At 42.0% G+C, this 12,492-nt stretch overlaps 2 protein-coding genes across 7 annotated transcripts in view; both read left to right on the top strand.

The window, feature by feature from the left end:
- The window catches only part of LOC111665278 (nck-associated protein 5), a 125,631-nt gene extending 122,267 nt beyond the window's left edge, over positions 1-3,364 (top strand). For all 6 annotated transcript variants that reach the window (XM_023420213.2, XM_087177695.1, XM_087177694.1 and 3 more), the window contains one exon: positions 1,114-3,364. In XM_023420213.2, coding sequence (XP_023275981.2) covers positions 1,114-1,434 — 321 coding nt within the window. In that variant the 3' untranslated portion in view covers positions 1,435-3,364. The remainder of the gene's footprint in view (positions 1-1,113) is intronic.
- Positions 3,365-4,490: 1,126 nt separating this feature from the next.
- Positions 4,491-12,359, top strand: LOC111665253 (ly6/PLAUR domain-containing protein 1). The gene is made up of 4 exons (XM_023420184.2): positions 4,491-4,754; positions 7,640-7,774; positions 10,213-10,483; positions 10,816-12,359. Exons 1-3 carry the CDS (start codon positions 4,640-4,642, stop codon positions 10,458-10,460), a joined length of 498 nt encoding a protein of 165 aa, XP_023275952.1. The 5' UTR covers positions 4,491-4,639; the 3' UTR covers positions 10,461-10,483; positions 10,816-12,359.
- The last annotated feature ends 133 nt before the right edge of the window (positions 12,360-12,492 follow it).

Below are 12,492 nucleotides of genomic sequence, written 5' to 3'. Positions count from 1 at the left end.
GGGGGGGGGGGGTTCCATTAGCAACATGTAGAAGTTTTTACTGCTCAGACCTGTATTACCGATGCAGTCATGTTGATGTGTTCATGCTTCTTGTATGGAGTAGCTTAGGTCTGAGGGGAGATACACCCCGCAGCAAAACACTAAATGGTCCAGATTTTGAACGTCCCTTGAGGTTGCTTGAACCCTCCAGCTATTCCTCTGTGTACTTACCCCTGCAAAAAATACCTGTGCAGATAGCTGCTCTGCTCCAAGCCTGGAATTGCTGTTTACAGCCTCTGAGGAGGGGTGCTGATGCTGATCACAGTACATGAACCACAGTAACAAGCTCCCTGAAGTGCCCTTTTAAGGCATACAGTAGAAATCATGTAGAATTCTCAGAGAGCTGGTGCACCACAAACTATTTTTAAGGGTTCATGTGTGGTATTGTTTCATCAGCAGTGGCGTGGAATAATGTCAAGTGAAAAAAGAATGTTAACCAGGTCAGGGAGCCGTTTCATAGACCAACAATAAGACCTACATTGATGTCATTTTTCAATTTTAATACCGTCTAAACAGCCGCCACTCCTGAGCACATGTCATCAGTCTAGCAGTCGGTGCGTTCAGGCTGCAGCGTCCCCTGTTAGTTGAAGCAGCGTTAACAGACAGCAGCTTTCCCCTTGAGTAACACCTTCCTGATTATGCTAATCTGTAAAGCAGACTGTCACTTTCTGTACAAAAGAAAGAATGGCATCATGCAATGCAGTTAATATAACAGGGAGCGTGGGTGGGCCCAGGTGCCCAGAGATGCACATCTACCAACACCCAAGACAAACATTTGGTCCTTGAGTGTGATAAAAATCTCAATTTAGATCAGTGTCATGCTCTGAAGCGGTGTCATCGCTTTGTAGCTCAACACTGCAGACCAGATGAGTTACATGGAGCAATGTCAGACTCACTCCTCTGCTTGGCGTTTATTGTGTATCTGTCAAAGCAACGCAGAAGAGCGGAGAAAGGGGAAATGCTGTGTTTACAGTGCGGCGTTTAACATTCATCGAGATGCAGAAAATCATGTTGAATTTACATTCCGTGCTCTTTATTGATCTATGTTCCTTTTTTTTTTTTTTTCCTTTGCAGAAGGAGATGCCCCAGGAGAAAACACCCATCAGCTCAAACCAGCCGGGCTCCCTCGACTTCTCCTTAGAGTCCCTGAACAAGCTGAATCACAGCAGCTCCAGCAGCGGCGGCGGCAGCGGTGGCGGCGGCCTCTACCCGGACATGGGCCGCCGAGGTGACGGCCATGTCGACGAGAAGAGCGCGGAGGACTGCTGCAAGGTGGACGAGCCCCCCTCCTCCAGCTTCTCCGGCAAGCCCGGGGCGGATCCGGTGGGCTCCCTGAGCGACTCGCTGTACGACAGCTTCTCCTCCTGCACCAGTCAGGGCTCCAATGACGTGTAGGGGCAGAGAGACAGGGGCAGCGGGGCTGCAGTGAAGGAAACCAGTCCGTGTCTTGAGTTCTGTTTTTTTCTTACAGCCACTCTGACATCTTGTCGCGCCCTTGGTCGTAACCTTTTCCTGCCTTTTTTTTGAGTTCTGTTCTTCTTCTCTTAATTCCACGCGTTGATTGGTTGGATGCTGACACACTAGGCCTGTGGAGTGGATTTTCACGCAGTCCGGTCTTGAAAGCAACTCATACTGGACTAACGTCTTCTTGACTACAGCCCTGCCCCCCATACGCCAGGAGCCCTGTCGTCCCTACACACAACACAAAGCACTTAGTGGAGCTGGAGACGAGGACGAAACCTCAACCCAAACATCAAACCGGGACTTTTAATAGTTTGACTCTGGGTGCGGTGGACTGGACAGCAATACACACTGTTGTCTCATTGCGATTTGTCTTTTTTTTTCTCCCATGCTGGGGAACTTCTTATCATTGCACTGTAACAAATACTGTACAAAGTTTGTAAGGAGTGTAAAGTGAATTTATTAGCAGTGAGAAAGCAGGGCGTCCTTCTAGCGGCGGCACTGATGGGCAATATCGGCGTATACAGATGCTTCGATTGCATTCTTGTTGGCTAGGAAACTAGATTAAAAGCCAAGGGGTCATTTTATGTTTTGCTGCTAAGTACATTGCCCATTGAAGTTGCCCCTAAAAATTACCCATCCCACCCCATAATAATAAACCTGTTTCATCTTTGTCTGCTGGGGCAAAATTTTTATAAAAGGTATCACAACAGTTTCAGTTCATTTTAAATCATTTTCTGCCGATCTCGTGGTGAAAATGATCGCCGCTCAGCTAACAGTAGATTATCTCACGATGTCAGCTGAAAGCATATGTGTGTGTGTGTGTTTCTACGTGGTACACGAACTAATGTAATGCTGTTCCGGTGTGCGACGGATGCGCAGGTACAGCAAAACGACCAACCTTTTGGCTTGAACGCACGCAGTGTCATTGTTGGTAGCTCAGGGAACATACTGGACTAATGTAGATTGTACGACTTCAAATACAGCCATCAGGAAAACGCTGACGCAAACAAATAACACTCAGTAGTCTTTTCCTTTTTCTTTTTTTTTTTAAGTTCCTGATACAAAACTCCACAGTCCACACAGTCTAGTTTCTCCTCTCATGTAGCACAGCAAACCTGAACTCTCCAAACCTCAGTTTCCTTTCCTAGTTGTATATTATGTTGTATATAAAATTTGCTATAAGTTAATATCAGAATGGGCATTGCTGATTGATATATGCAAACGGGAAAAATAAACAAAAAAAATGAAAAAAGAAAGATGTAAATTGTTTGCCAATCATTCAACCAAGGTTTTAAGTCTGCTGTTTGAAAATGGCATGTGTCTTTTGTTTATGGAGCTCATTAGGAGTTCTTGTTTTTTTTAAAAAAAGAAAAAAATGTCTTTATTTTGATCAATAAGAGCTAATACTAAAATATTTTATCACTTTATTTTAAAGACATATTTGAACTTTAGGCTGATGTTATGCCAAATTTCTCTCTGGAATTTGACCAGCTGGTGCTAATCAACAGAGCCGACTGTGTTTCAATTTTTCTATGAAACTGTTAATATTGTATGAAGAGAGTCTGAAGAGGACTTGTGTATTTTTCTAGATGTCCAGTATTTATACCCACATTTTGTACTGTCAGACTGTAGTGTGATTGTCATGCTTCACCTCTCTCCTTAAATGTTCCTGGTTCCTTTGTAAAGAGAAATGGTTACCAGCAGTGTTACTTTGGTGATTATTATTAATATTATTGTTATTATTATTATTATTATTATTATTACTGTGTGCAATTTTGTCTGTTACACTAGACTTTAATGCTATATTTTATGTAACTATTTCCTAAATAAATATGAGAAACTATTTCCTATTTCAACCTGAGCTGCGAGGTGTGTGTGTGCGTGCGTGTTTTTATTTGTGCGTCTGTTTGAGTGACACAAGGAGGACATGCATTAACGTGCGTCACTCAGGTGATTCATTCATATATTCACTGCCTCTGAATGTGGAAATAAAGGTTTGGAGAAAAGACATCCCGTGTAATCACCGCGTCCCACTCACAGTCTGTCCGCGGGGGGACCGAGGCTCAGAGCCGGCGACAGCCACAGCGCTCAGCCCGCTCGCTCGCTGCAGCTGAGGGATTAGTAGCCATTACTCCCTTGATGGGCAATTATGTGCTTATAAATAAACGCAATTAGTTCATGCACGCCCGGGCGACCTCTCTCTCTGCGTCACTCCGTATACATTCAATATATTGTATTGATCACAGCACGCACTGAAAAGCAGCAGCAGCAGATGTTAGATGGTAGAAGCCATGGTTCAGTGGCAACATTCTTCTGGTGTGTGTTTGTGTTTGTGATCTGAGGAGGAGTTTAGGTCAAAAAAAATAAAACTGCCTGTAGGGCTGAATAAGTCAAACGTTACAGACAATGACTCAGTGTAGCTGCCCATTCATCTGTTACAGAGACACAGGCGGCAGAAGAGGTTAATACAAAACAACAGTCACGGCTGTGGTGAGTACCACTGTACAGGAGCGATACTTTAAATAAATGAATCATGAAATGTGTTGTTCAGTACACAGCATCAAAAATATGACGTAAATACTTTACAGTTAATATTACAGAAACACCAAAAAACACAACTAATACATCTAAAACATTTTCAAAGAAAACCAATGTAAAGTTAATGAACGGGTTTCACTGTCACCATATGAGTGGTTGAAGTATACAAGTGGATTCTTGGGAAAATAAAAAAAGTAGCTGCCACAAACTTTAATCCTTTTAGAAAGATTTTGATGACAGTGTAAAGGTCAGTCACAGCTGCGCCCAAGCCTTTACATACAGATGTTATTGGTGCAGTTATTAGCAACAGGAGTCCAGAAATAGCCATAAACCCACTACATGAAGTGCTAAAAGCCTCCACAGGAACATTATCATCATTTGTTTGGCATCAGTGCATGAAGACAAACTGCTGTGGGTCCCCCGGTCACGTGGTCCGCTGTATGATTTCTGCGCTCAGGCTCCTTCTCCAGTTGCGCTGGAGCTCATCCCTCTCACTTGACGGAGCTTCTCTTTTTTTTTTTTTTTTGGTCTTACCTCAGCGCAGCCGAGAGGATGAGCGGATCCGTGTCCGGGGTTCCTCCGCGGCGGTGCGTCCTCCATGCCTCCGTGTCTGAACGAGCCCGTTTGGTCTGATGTTTCCCTTCCGAGCGTCATTTGGGAGAGAATGCGTCTTCTGGTTTTTGCGACTTTACTCGGAGTCCTTCTCGACGCAGGTAGGTGCAAGTTGGGGAGGATGACTGCAGCCCCGCGTCAGTCAGTGTGTGATGGCACAGTCTGGAGTCTGGATGAGACAAAAACAAGCTTATACTGCGTTATGTGCTGAAGAAATACCTCCTTTCTATTCACATTCGTGCGCAACAGCGCTGAAATGCCAATGCGCAAAAATGGTTTTGATTATGTGCCTGTACTGCATCGATGGAACAAATATAATAAACGATGCCAGCTTAAATACACTGTTCCAAAGTGTTTACAAATTTATTTTGATGCCTTCACATTTAGAAAACAGAACTATTGCCTGTTTTCTCTGCATGTCTGTGCCTGAGATCAGATGTACAGATCTGAACACAAAGCAGACATTTACTGCTTGGTTTTACGCAGCTATACACTTGGGGAAACTTAAGGAATATGGAGAAAAGAACAGACAGCGATTGGCAGTCATGTTGCGTTTTTGGTGATTTTACGCGTTTTTACGCGCTGAAAGGAGCAGCGTGCCGGAGTCCTCTGCGCTGCTTTGGCACAGAGGGAGATAACATGCAAAGCCAGTATAACACCCTTAAAGTGTTAATAGCCTACTCGTATTTATCAGCTGCCCATTAGCTTTTTTCTGTCTATTTCTCAGTTGAGGGATCTTTATTCGTGAGGCTTTCTGCTCTGTCTGAAGTGGCTGGCGCTAATGTTAAGAAATGGGATTGTGTTTCCAGAGCTGCTCCTGCACCTGTGTCTGATTTTCTTTTCACTATTATTTTCTTTTGAGGTCCCTATAGTGATTATAGTCAACGGGACTGTGATCAGTAGATATTGCTTTTGCAATTGTTCTGCACCTGGGTGCAAAATGTGGCAAAGGATTCAGTTTATTTTTCCTATCAGCTCCTGTTTTCTGTCATGGAACCAAGAAATAGATTTAGAGCAATTTTCTAAAAGTGATAAGCTGAGCTCAGGCGCTGGGTTTTTCCCTCCAGCATGACCAAAAATGAGTTCCTTGGTTTCACGAGTCTCCCTCCAGATGATGGATGGAAGTTTCAGGCATTTGCTTGGTTTAAAGTAATTAAGCTGGGGTTGTGATGTTATATGTGGACCTTTATCAGTTGTGTGTGATGGCGCTGTTGGAGTTGAGATTAATGATTGGTGCCATTTCAATAATTACACCAGTAATATCTGCCAGTGGGGATGAATAGCCTGTGTGGGATACTAGAGAGAGAAAGGGCAGGCATGTCCTCTGAATGCGATGCTGGATATCTTATTAAAAAATTAAGTGAACCTGACAGGTAGAATTCAACACTGACATATGTAATTAAAAAAAGAACTGTTGTGAGCTAATATAGTGTTGAAATTTTCATTTTCTCTTTTCTTCCTGCAAAGAATCATTCAGAGGTTCAATAAAAAATGGACAGACTTCACCTTTACCAATGTGCACCCAGTGAAAATACATCATTTGGGTTTTTCACAGCAAAAAAAATGATCTGCAGAAATTATTCCCAAGGCTATAAACCATTTGATTTCCATTTCCCCAGCTGTAACAGTCACACGAATGGCTCTAAAATGTCAATATTAACCAACAGCGACAGCATAACACTGACTCTTTTGCACGTTTTCCAGTCTAGATGTTGTATCTTGATTTCTGCAGATGTCTTGCTCCTTCGTCAGGGCACATGTGCACAATAGATACTCAGAATCGCCATGAAGCTTTAGGTAATAAGAAAGGCTCTTCTCTGCAGCTTTAAAAGCTTCAGATGAAATTTACAAAAGCTGCAAAAAGCGCTGTACTTTATCTTTATGAGAAGACATTGTTGCAGTGAGGCACTCACATTTTTTACCACTTCAGGAGATGAGGATACACGCAAGTACCTCTGCACTGACAGAGTACATCAAGTCTCTCGTCTGCCTGTTTGCATTGGAAATGGAGCTTTATCACCTATATAAATACATGGGTTAAAGGGGAGTTTAAAGAGACCACTCTGTGCTTCCATGATGCGTGTTTTATAGCTTATTCTCACCTCACGGTGTTGATCTATAACCTCTCTGTTGACACTCAAGACACAGGCAATAAAAGAGCTGAGAAACACCAAAACTCAGACTTGGTTAAAGACTTGCTCATATGCCCTTCTGCTAGTAATTTCACATCAATGTACAGAGGAAAGGGAAGGTGAAACTGCACTCTCGTGTAGCGCCATTAGCCTTGTTTGAGGCTGAAACACCATCAAAGGCACTCAGACAACAGAAGAATCTATAAAAGCGGCTGCTGCTCGACTCGAAGAAAACACAGAGAAGATAAGAAATGTTCAGAAAAATATGTTGAGTAAGAATAATGTGACCAGCTGTTGTTAATACACTCAATATGCTCCCAAAGAAGAATGATGTCATGAAAGGACAGCAGGGAGAAAACAGGAAATAGATGTTGCAGAGCTAGTGCAGAGGAAAGCAAGAATGTTGAATGCATTTTAATATTAATATAAAAATAACCAGAAATTCACCCTCATCTCAAAGGTGTAGGTTTTAGTGAGGTAGCTCTGGAGGCTTTTGCCCTGGTTGAAGGCCAGAGTTTAGAGAAGTTAGTTTTGAAGCAGTGGAATGATTTTCTTACCTCAAACTGCATTTTGACGAACACAATATTCTCATAGACAGACTATATAAATGTGTGGGCCTCTCTGGCACTGTTCTTCAGTGGTTTACCTCTTACCTCACAGGTAGAGATGTTTTTTGATTTTGTTTTTTTGCCCTCGATGAACCCAGGAAATATAAGATCAACTGTGGTGTACCACAAGGCTCGATCCTGGGTCCAGGGGATTATCTGTCTATCAAAACAATTCCATAGGGAAAACACTATAAAAAACAGCAGTGAGTGTATATTTTGCCATTGTGTTCCTCCTCCGTGGTGCAGGAGATGCCCTTCAGATCCAGTGTTACCAGTGTGAGGAGATGAAGCACAATGACTGCTCCACGCCAGAGTACATCGTCAACTGCACCGTCAACGTGCAGGACATGTGCCAGAAGGAGGTGCTGGTCAAACCTGATGGTAAGCGACAGTGTGCTGTATAATGTGAATCTTCTTATTTAAAGTGTAAATGCTGCAGGGTTGGTCTGGTGTGAAGGTTGGTACACAGGGAGAGAAGGTTGCTGCACCTCTGTTTGTCCTTGGGTTTTTCATTGAAGGGTAATATTTTGTAAGTGGCTGTCCTTTATTTGACTTTTGAGCCATGGCAGCTATTACTGTTCATGCTAACCCCCTTGCTTTACTGAAGTTTATTTCAAATAACACTTTCTGCTGCTGGAATGTGAAGCACACAGCCCGGTGTGTTTGTTCGTCTGTTTGATGGCTCAAAAACAGATTCCAATATATCTTTATGCCGAGTGCAAGTGTTTCCGCTTTCCCGTCATTTTCCATTGCAAAACGAAACAGGAAGGACATGATTAGTAAAGTAAAAGCATGACAAAAAGATCATGTACACACATAAATCTGACACATACATCCCATGATTGTCAATCGTGCCGAATGTATTATAGAGCTGATATGGATCTTTCCATCTTTCTTCATTCTCTATCATTAAAATACAGATTTAGAGGATTATGCATCCTTAGTGGGAGTATATTCTTTCAAGGTTTTCATATTCTTTGATGGGATCCAGGACAGACTCAGCGAAGATTGATAGTTGAGGCTGCGAGTCCACAGGCTAGGCCAGCCGAAGGTATCCAAGTAGAAAGCTAGTGTTTTTATTTGTCTGTGGACGAAAAGTGACCGTCTGGGAATTGCAGAGGCAGCTGACCTCCGAGCATTAGGTTTTATATCTTTAACATTTAGATGAGGGGTATTCAACATTATTAAGTCCACTAAGCATCCGCAATTTTCTCGATAAATGGACAGACAATTAATATTAAATACTGATGTCTCAACTGGGAAGAGCTGAGACGCAGTCGTAAACAAGAATGTCTGGAAAACAGCAAAATATCTCACTTTTAAAAAGATTTTTAGCTACGAGGTGACATTTATTGTCAAGTCATGCAAGCACAGTCTATAAACTACAGTGATGGTGATGTTTGCACCTGTTTTTCCCCCTTTTATCTCTTATGAGTCAAAAAAAAAACTGAACTCCTCACCAAGGAAACCCAACTATCCCTTTTTTTGTCTCCCTCCTCATACTGTATGTCTAACTTACTAACCCAGCAGAAAAGACTGACTAGGTCAAAACAATCTCCTGTGATTTTCAGCGTAACAGACGTCGTTATCTGTTATTTTTGTTCCTTTGCCCAGTTTCAAAGACAGAGAGAGAGGCATCGATTGTTGTGTGGATAGACTCCACAAAGCATCTTGCACTGTATAACGCACCATTTGCCCCCCTCCCCCCCTTGCAAAACATAGGCTACACATTATAAACCTCCACGGACAAATGTAAATCCATGGATTGTTTTTATGTTCCTGCTCATTTTCATATGAAGCAATTTGGTGTCGTGTTGACGTTGTTCCAAAAGAAAATACACCATCTCACTGAACCACTTCGTTCAGCTCATTATTCAAGGAGGAGATTTCCTTCAGCCGCCACTGACACGACATTAGATTAGTCTTGCTCTGTGTTACAGGAAATAAAATGGTGCAGTCTGTAGGGCGTCGAATCGACTGTTTCCTTTCGAGTTTAGAGGAAACTGTCTTTTTTTTTTTTTTACTAAAACAATAAAACACCAGTAGCCAGTTTGTCAAGGTGACCACTTTACATACGGATGAAGCATGTGGCCTGATGCTCGGACAAACCATTTTGTAATTGGACGCCTGTGACACTAGTATTGTGATGATGTTCTGATATTGAACCTGCTGCACTTAAGGTTTTATGCCTTGCCTTGACAGGGTAGCAGAGCGCTGATGCTTTTTGTACGCTTGTATAACACAAACACAAAGACTATCATAGAGGAAAATATTCAGTTGGATGGATTTCTCCTCCTTTGTCAAATAAAAGCATTTCCACATAATGGAACATTCTGCCCCGCAGAGATTGAATTTATCTGAATTAGATTTCATCAAAACTTTTTTCTTTTCCAGTAAGAGGACATTTAGTTTGCAGACAAAAGAAAAACACAAGATAAACACCACAACAGCACTGCTACAAAAATGATAAAACTTCTGCTATAACATACCAAAGAAGCACACAACAAAAAACACTCGATAAGAGAGTCCACGCCTCTGGAGTGCAATAAAGAAGAATATGAGTTTGTTTTCCTTCATACAAGCATACAAATTGTAGTAACATACAGCACACTGACAAGCATCAGTTAATAAGAGAAGACAGAAAGTCAATCGCTCTGTAACCCGAAAGAGCAATAAAATGCTGCAGCATCCCAAAACACTGCTCTCTTATACGTTACATCTTCAATCTAAGCAATCTAATTACAGCGGGGAAGAATGAATCAGGGCCTCTCTCGGTCTGATGTTATATTTTGCAACATGACAGTTCTTCCTGTTTGCAGGAATACATTATCGAAAGTCCTGTGCCTCCTCCGGGGCTTGCCTCATCGCCTCCTCTGGCTACCAGCAGTTCTGCACCGGGAGGCTGAACTCGGTCTGCATCTCCTGCTGCAACACCCCGCTGTGCAACGGGCCCAAGAGGAAGAGGCCCGTCCCCTCGGCGGCGACGCCAAACCTGCAGACCGACCGGCCTCTTCGTTTCCTCCTGACCTTTCTCCTGCTGCCGCCGACGCTCTTCCCGCTGACGTAGAAGGCCCCCGCCGTCATTCTGCTGTACAGTTTGATTCATCTTTAGTTCAAACCATAGAAGAGAAAAGAAAACCTCACTTTCTTAGCTTTTTGATTTCGGTTCATCAGGGTTTTCAGTCAGAACTAAATTAGAGGCTTGCGAACTGAAATCAAAAGACAAAGTTTTGGCAACCTGTAAAGGTCAAATCATATCAGTTTCTCCTTGCAACATTGCTGCAACAGTTTATTGTTTCAACATGACCCACATGCACAAAGGCAGGTCCATAAACCCCCAAATCTGGTGGGTTAGCATTATAGCCTTTTAAAGACTGAGGGAACACATAACCTGTCCTTTTTTTTTGTTGTTGTTGTCATAGGTTCACCCTGGAGCCTGGACCTGCACTCACTGACTGCGATACACTGAAGGAGCGGACTCGGAACACCACACTGGCTTTGTATCTTTCCCAGCATCACGAGAAAAACAGTGAATCAGATCGATGTAACACCGTAACCACTGAGAATGACACTGCTGAACCGGAGGCTGGAGACATACCGAGCCATCTGAATGTATCGCCCCTGTTGTCAGAGAGAGGACCGTCCAGTCTGCCGCGAGACATCTCTCAATTTCTTTGCTTTTTGTGAAGTGGAGCGTTTTGTGAAGAAGCTGCTCTGAAGTTATTTTCTGGTTATTACATGCTGTAAAAGGACGCAGGTAGAGCTCAATGTAGAAAATAATATTTTGAAGCTTTTGTTTTGTGGGCGTTATTTGATCTATGGTTTGATACAGCACTGTTGGTTTTATTTCTTGGTGATGCTGTTGCTGTTATTGCTCAGATTTTTCTTATTTCAATTTGATTACAACAGAACTGACCCTAGGAACCCCAACTGTACTTACCTTCTTCTTCTTCTTCTTCTTCTTTTTCTTCGTATGTTATGATGAGGATGGCACTTTGAGGTTTCTGAGATCTCTTGCAGCACACCATCCTGCCATATATATATGCATATTTCCCACTGCCGTACAGTATTGATTGACACTTTGCTACAGTGAATATGAAGGATGCTTAAATGGTTTCTGTGTTTTTGCTTATTCGCCCTTGTTCATAAAACTGGTTTGAGTTAATTCGGCCACATTAAGAGGCTCTGTAGAAATATTAAAGAGACATTAATATTCCTTATAGTACTTTGTGAAATGAGCTATTGAACTGTCTTACACAGAAACACCTGCTACAGTGAATTATAAAGTTTAATATAGTTCAGTATAAGAACAAGCTATAAGCACAATTAAATTCTCTTCAGGGTGATTTCAGCCATATTTCCCTTTAACTTTATATAACTTAAGACAGTTAAATATATGCCCAAATCAAAGCAATTGATGCATGTAGCCACTGCTTTAGACCAAATACTGTATTTATAATCCACGCCACTGAAAACTAATTTCACTTATGGATCGTATTTCCATGTTCAGGTGGGCATTAGGAAATTTATGCCGCTAAATTATTTATTTGCCTATTTATTTGTATCATGAAGTTTTATTTTACTGCTTCCATTATTGTTTTTCAGTCTGTACAGTATGATATTTATACGTAGTGACAACAGCAACATTGTCTCATGGTATTTCAATGCCACAAATGAAGGTCTGATTAAAAGGTCAAGGGCAGATCAAGCAGAAAATCGCACCCGAGGCCCTGTCCTGATGATTTCACTCAGATTATTGACTTCACATTATCATGATGTTTTCATATGAAAAAGAATATATTGACCGAGATTCTAAAAACTTATTGAAGGGAAATCTGGAAGCGAAGACAGACAGAGATGGACCATCTGATTAACGTTCATGGCAGTGTTTTTGACCGGTCTTCTGTGAAGAGTGACGCTGTAATCTGCTGATATGTGATGTAAATAAATGTCGCAGAAAAATGGACCCGTCATGTTTTCAGTCAGTAACGAGATTTGTTGTGTTTTACAGCTCTGTAATTTTCTAATTATGTCCAGGAAAGTTGATTTGAAAGGAAGCTGTAATTTGGGAGGAGACTGAGTTCTAGCACAGGAACAGT

Source organism: Seriola lalandi, unplaced genomic scaffold (assembly GCF_002814215.2).
Source record: "Seriola lalandi dorsalis isolate HSWRI2012SDOR001 ecotype SW California unplaced genomic scaffold, Sedor1 jcf7180002054630, whole genome shotgun sequence".
Classification (NCBI taxonomy): domain Eukaryota; kingdom Metazoa; phylum Chordata; class Actinopteri; order Carangiformes; family Carangidae; genus Seriola; species Seriola lalandi.
The sequence above is the reverse complement of the archived record's forward strand: the minus strand, read 5'-3'. Positions and strand labels throughout refer to the sequence as shown.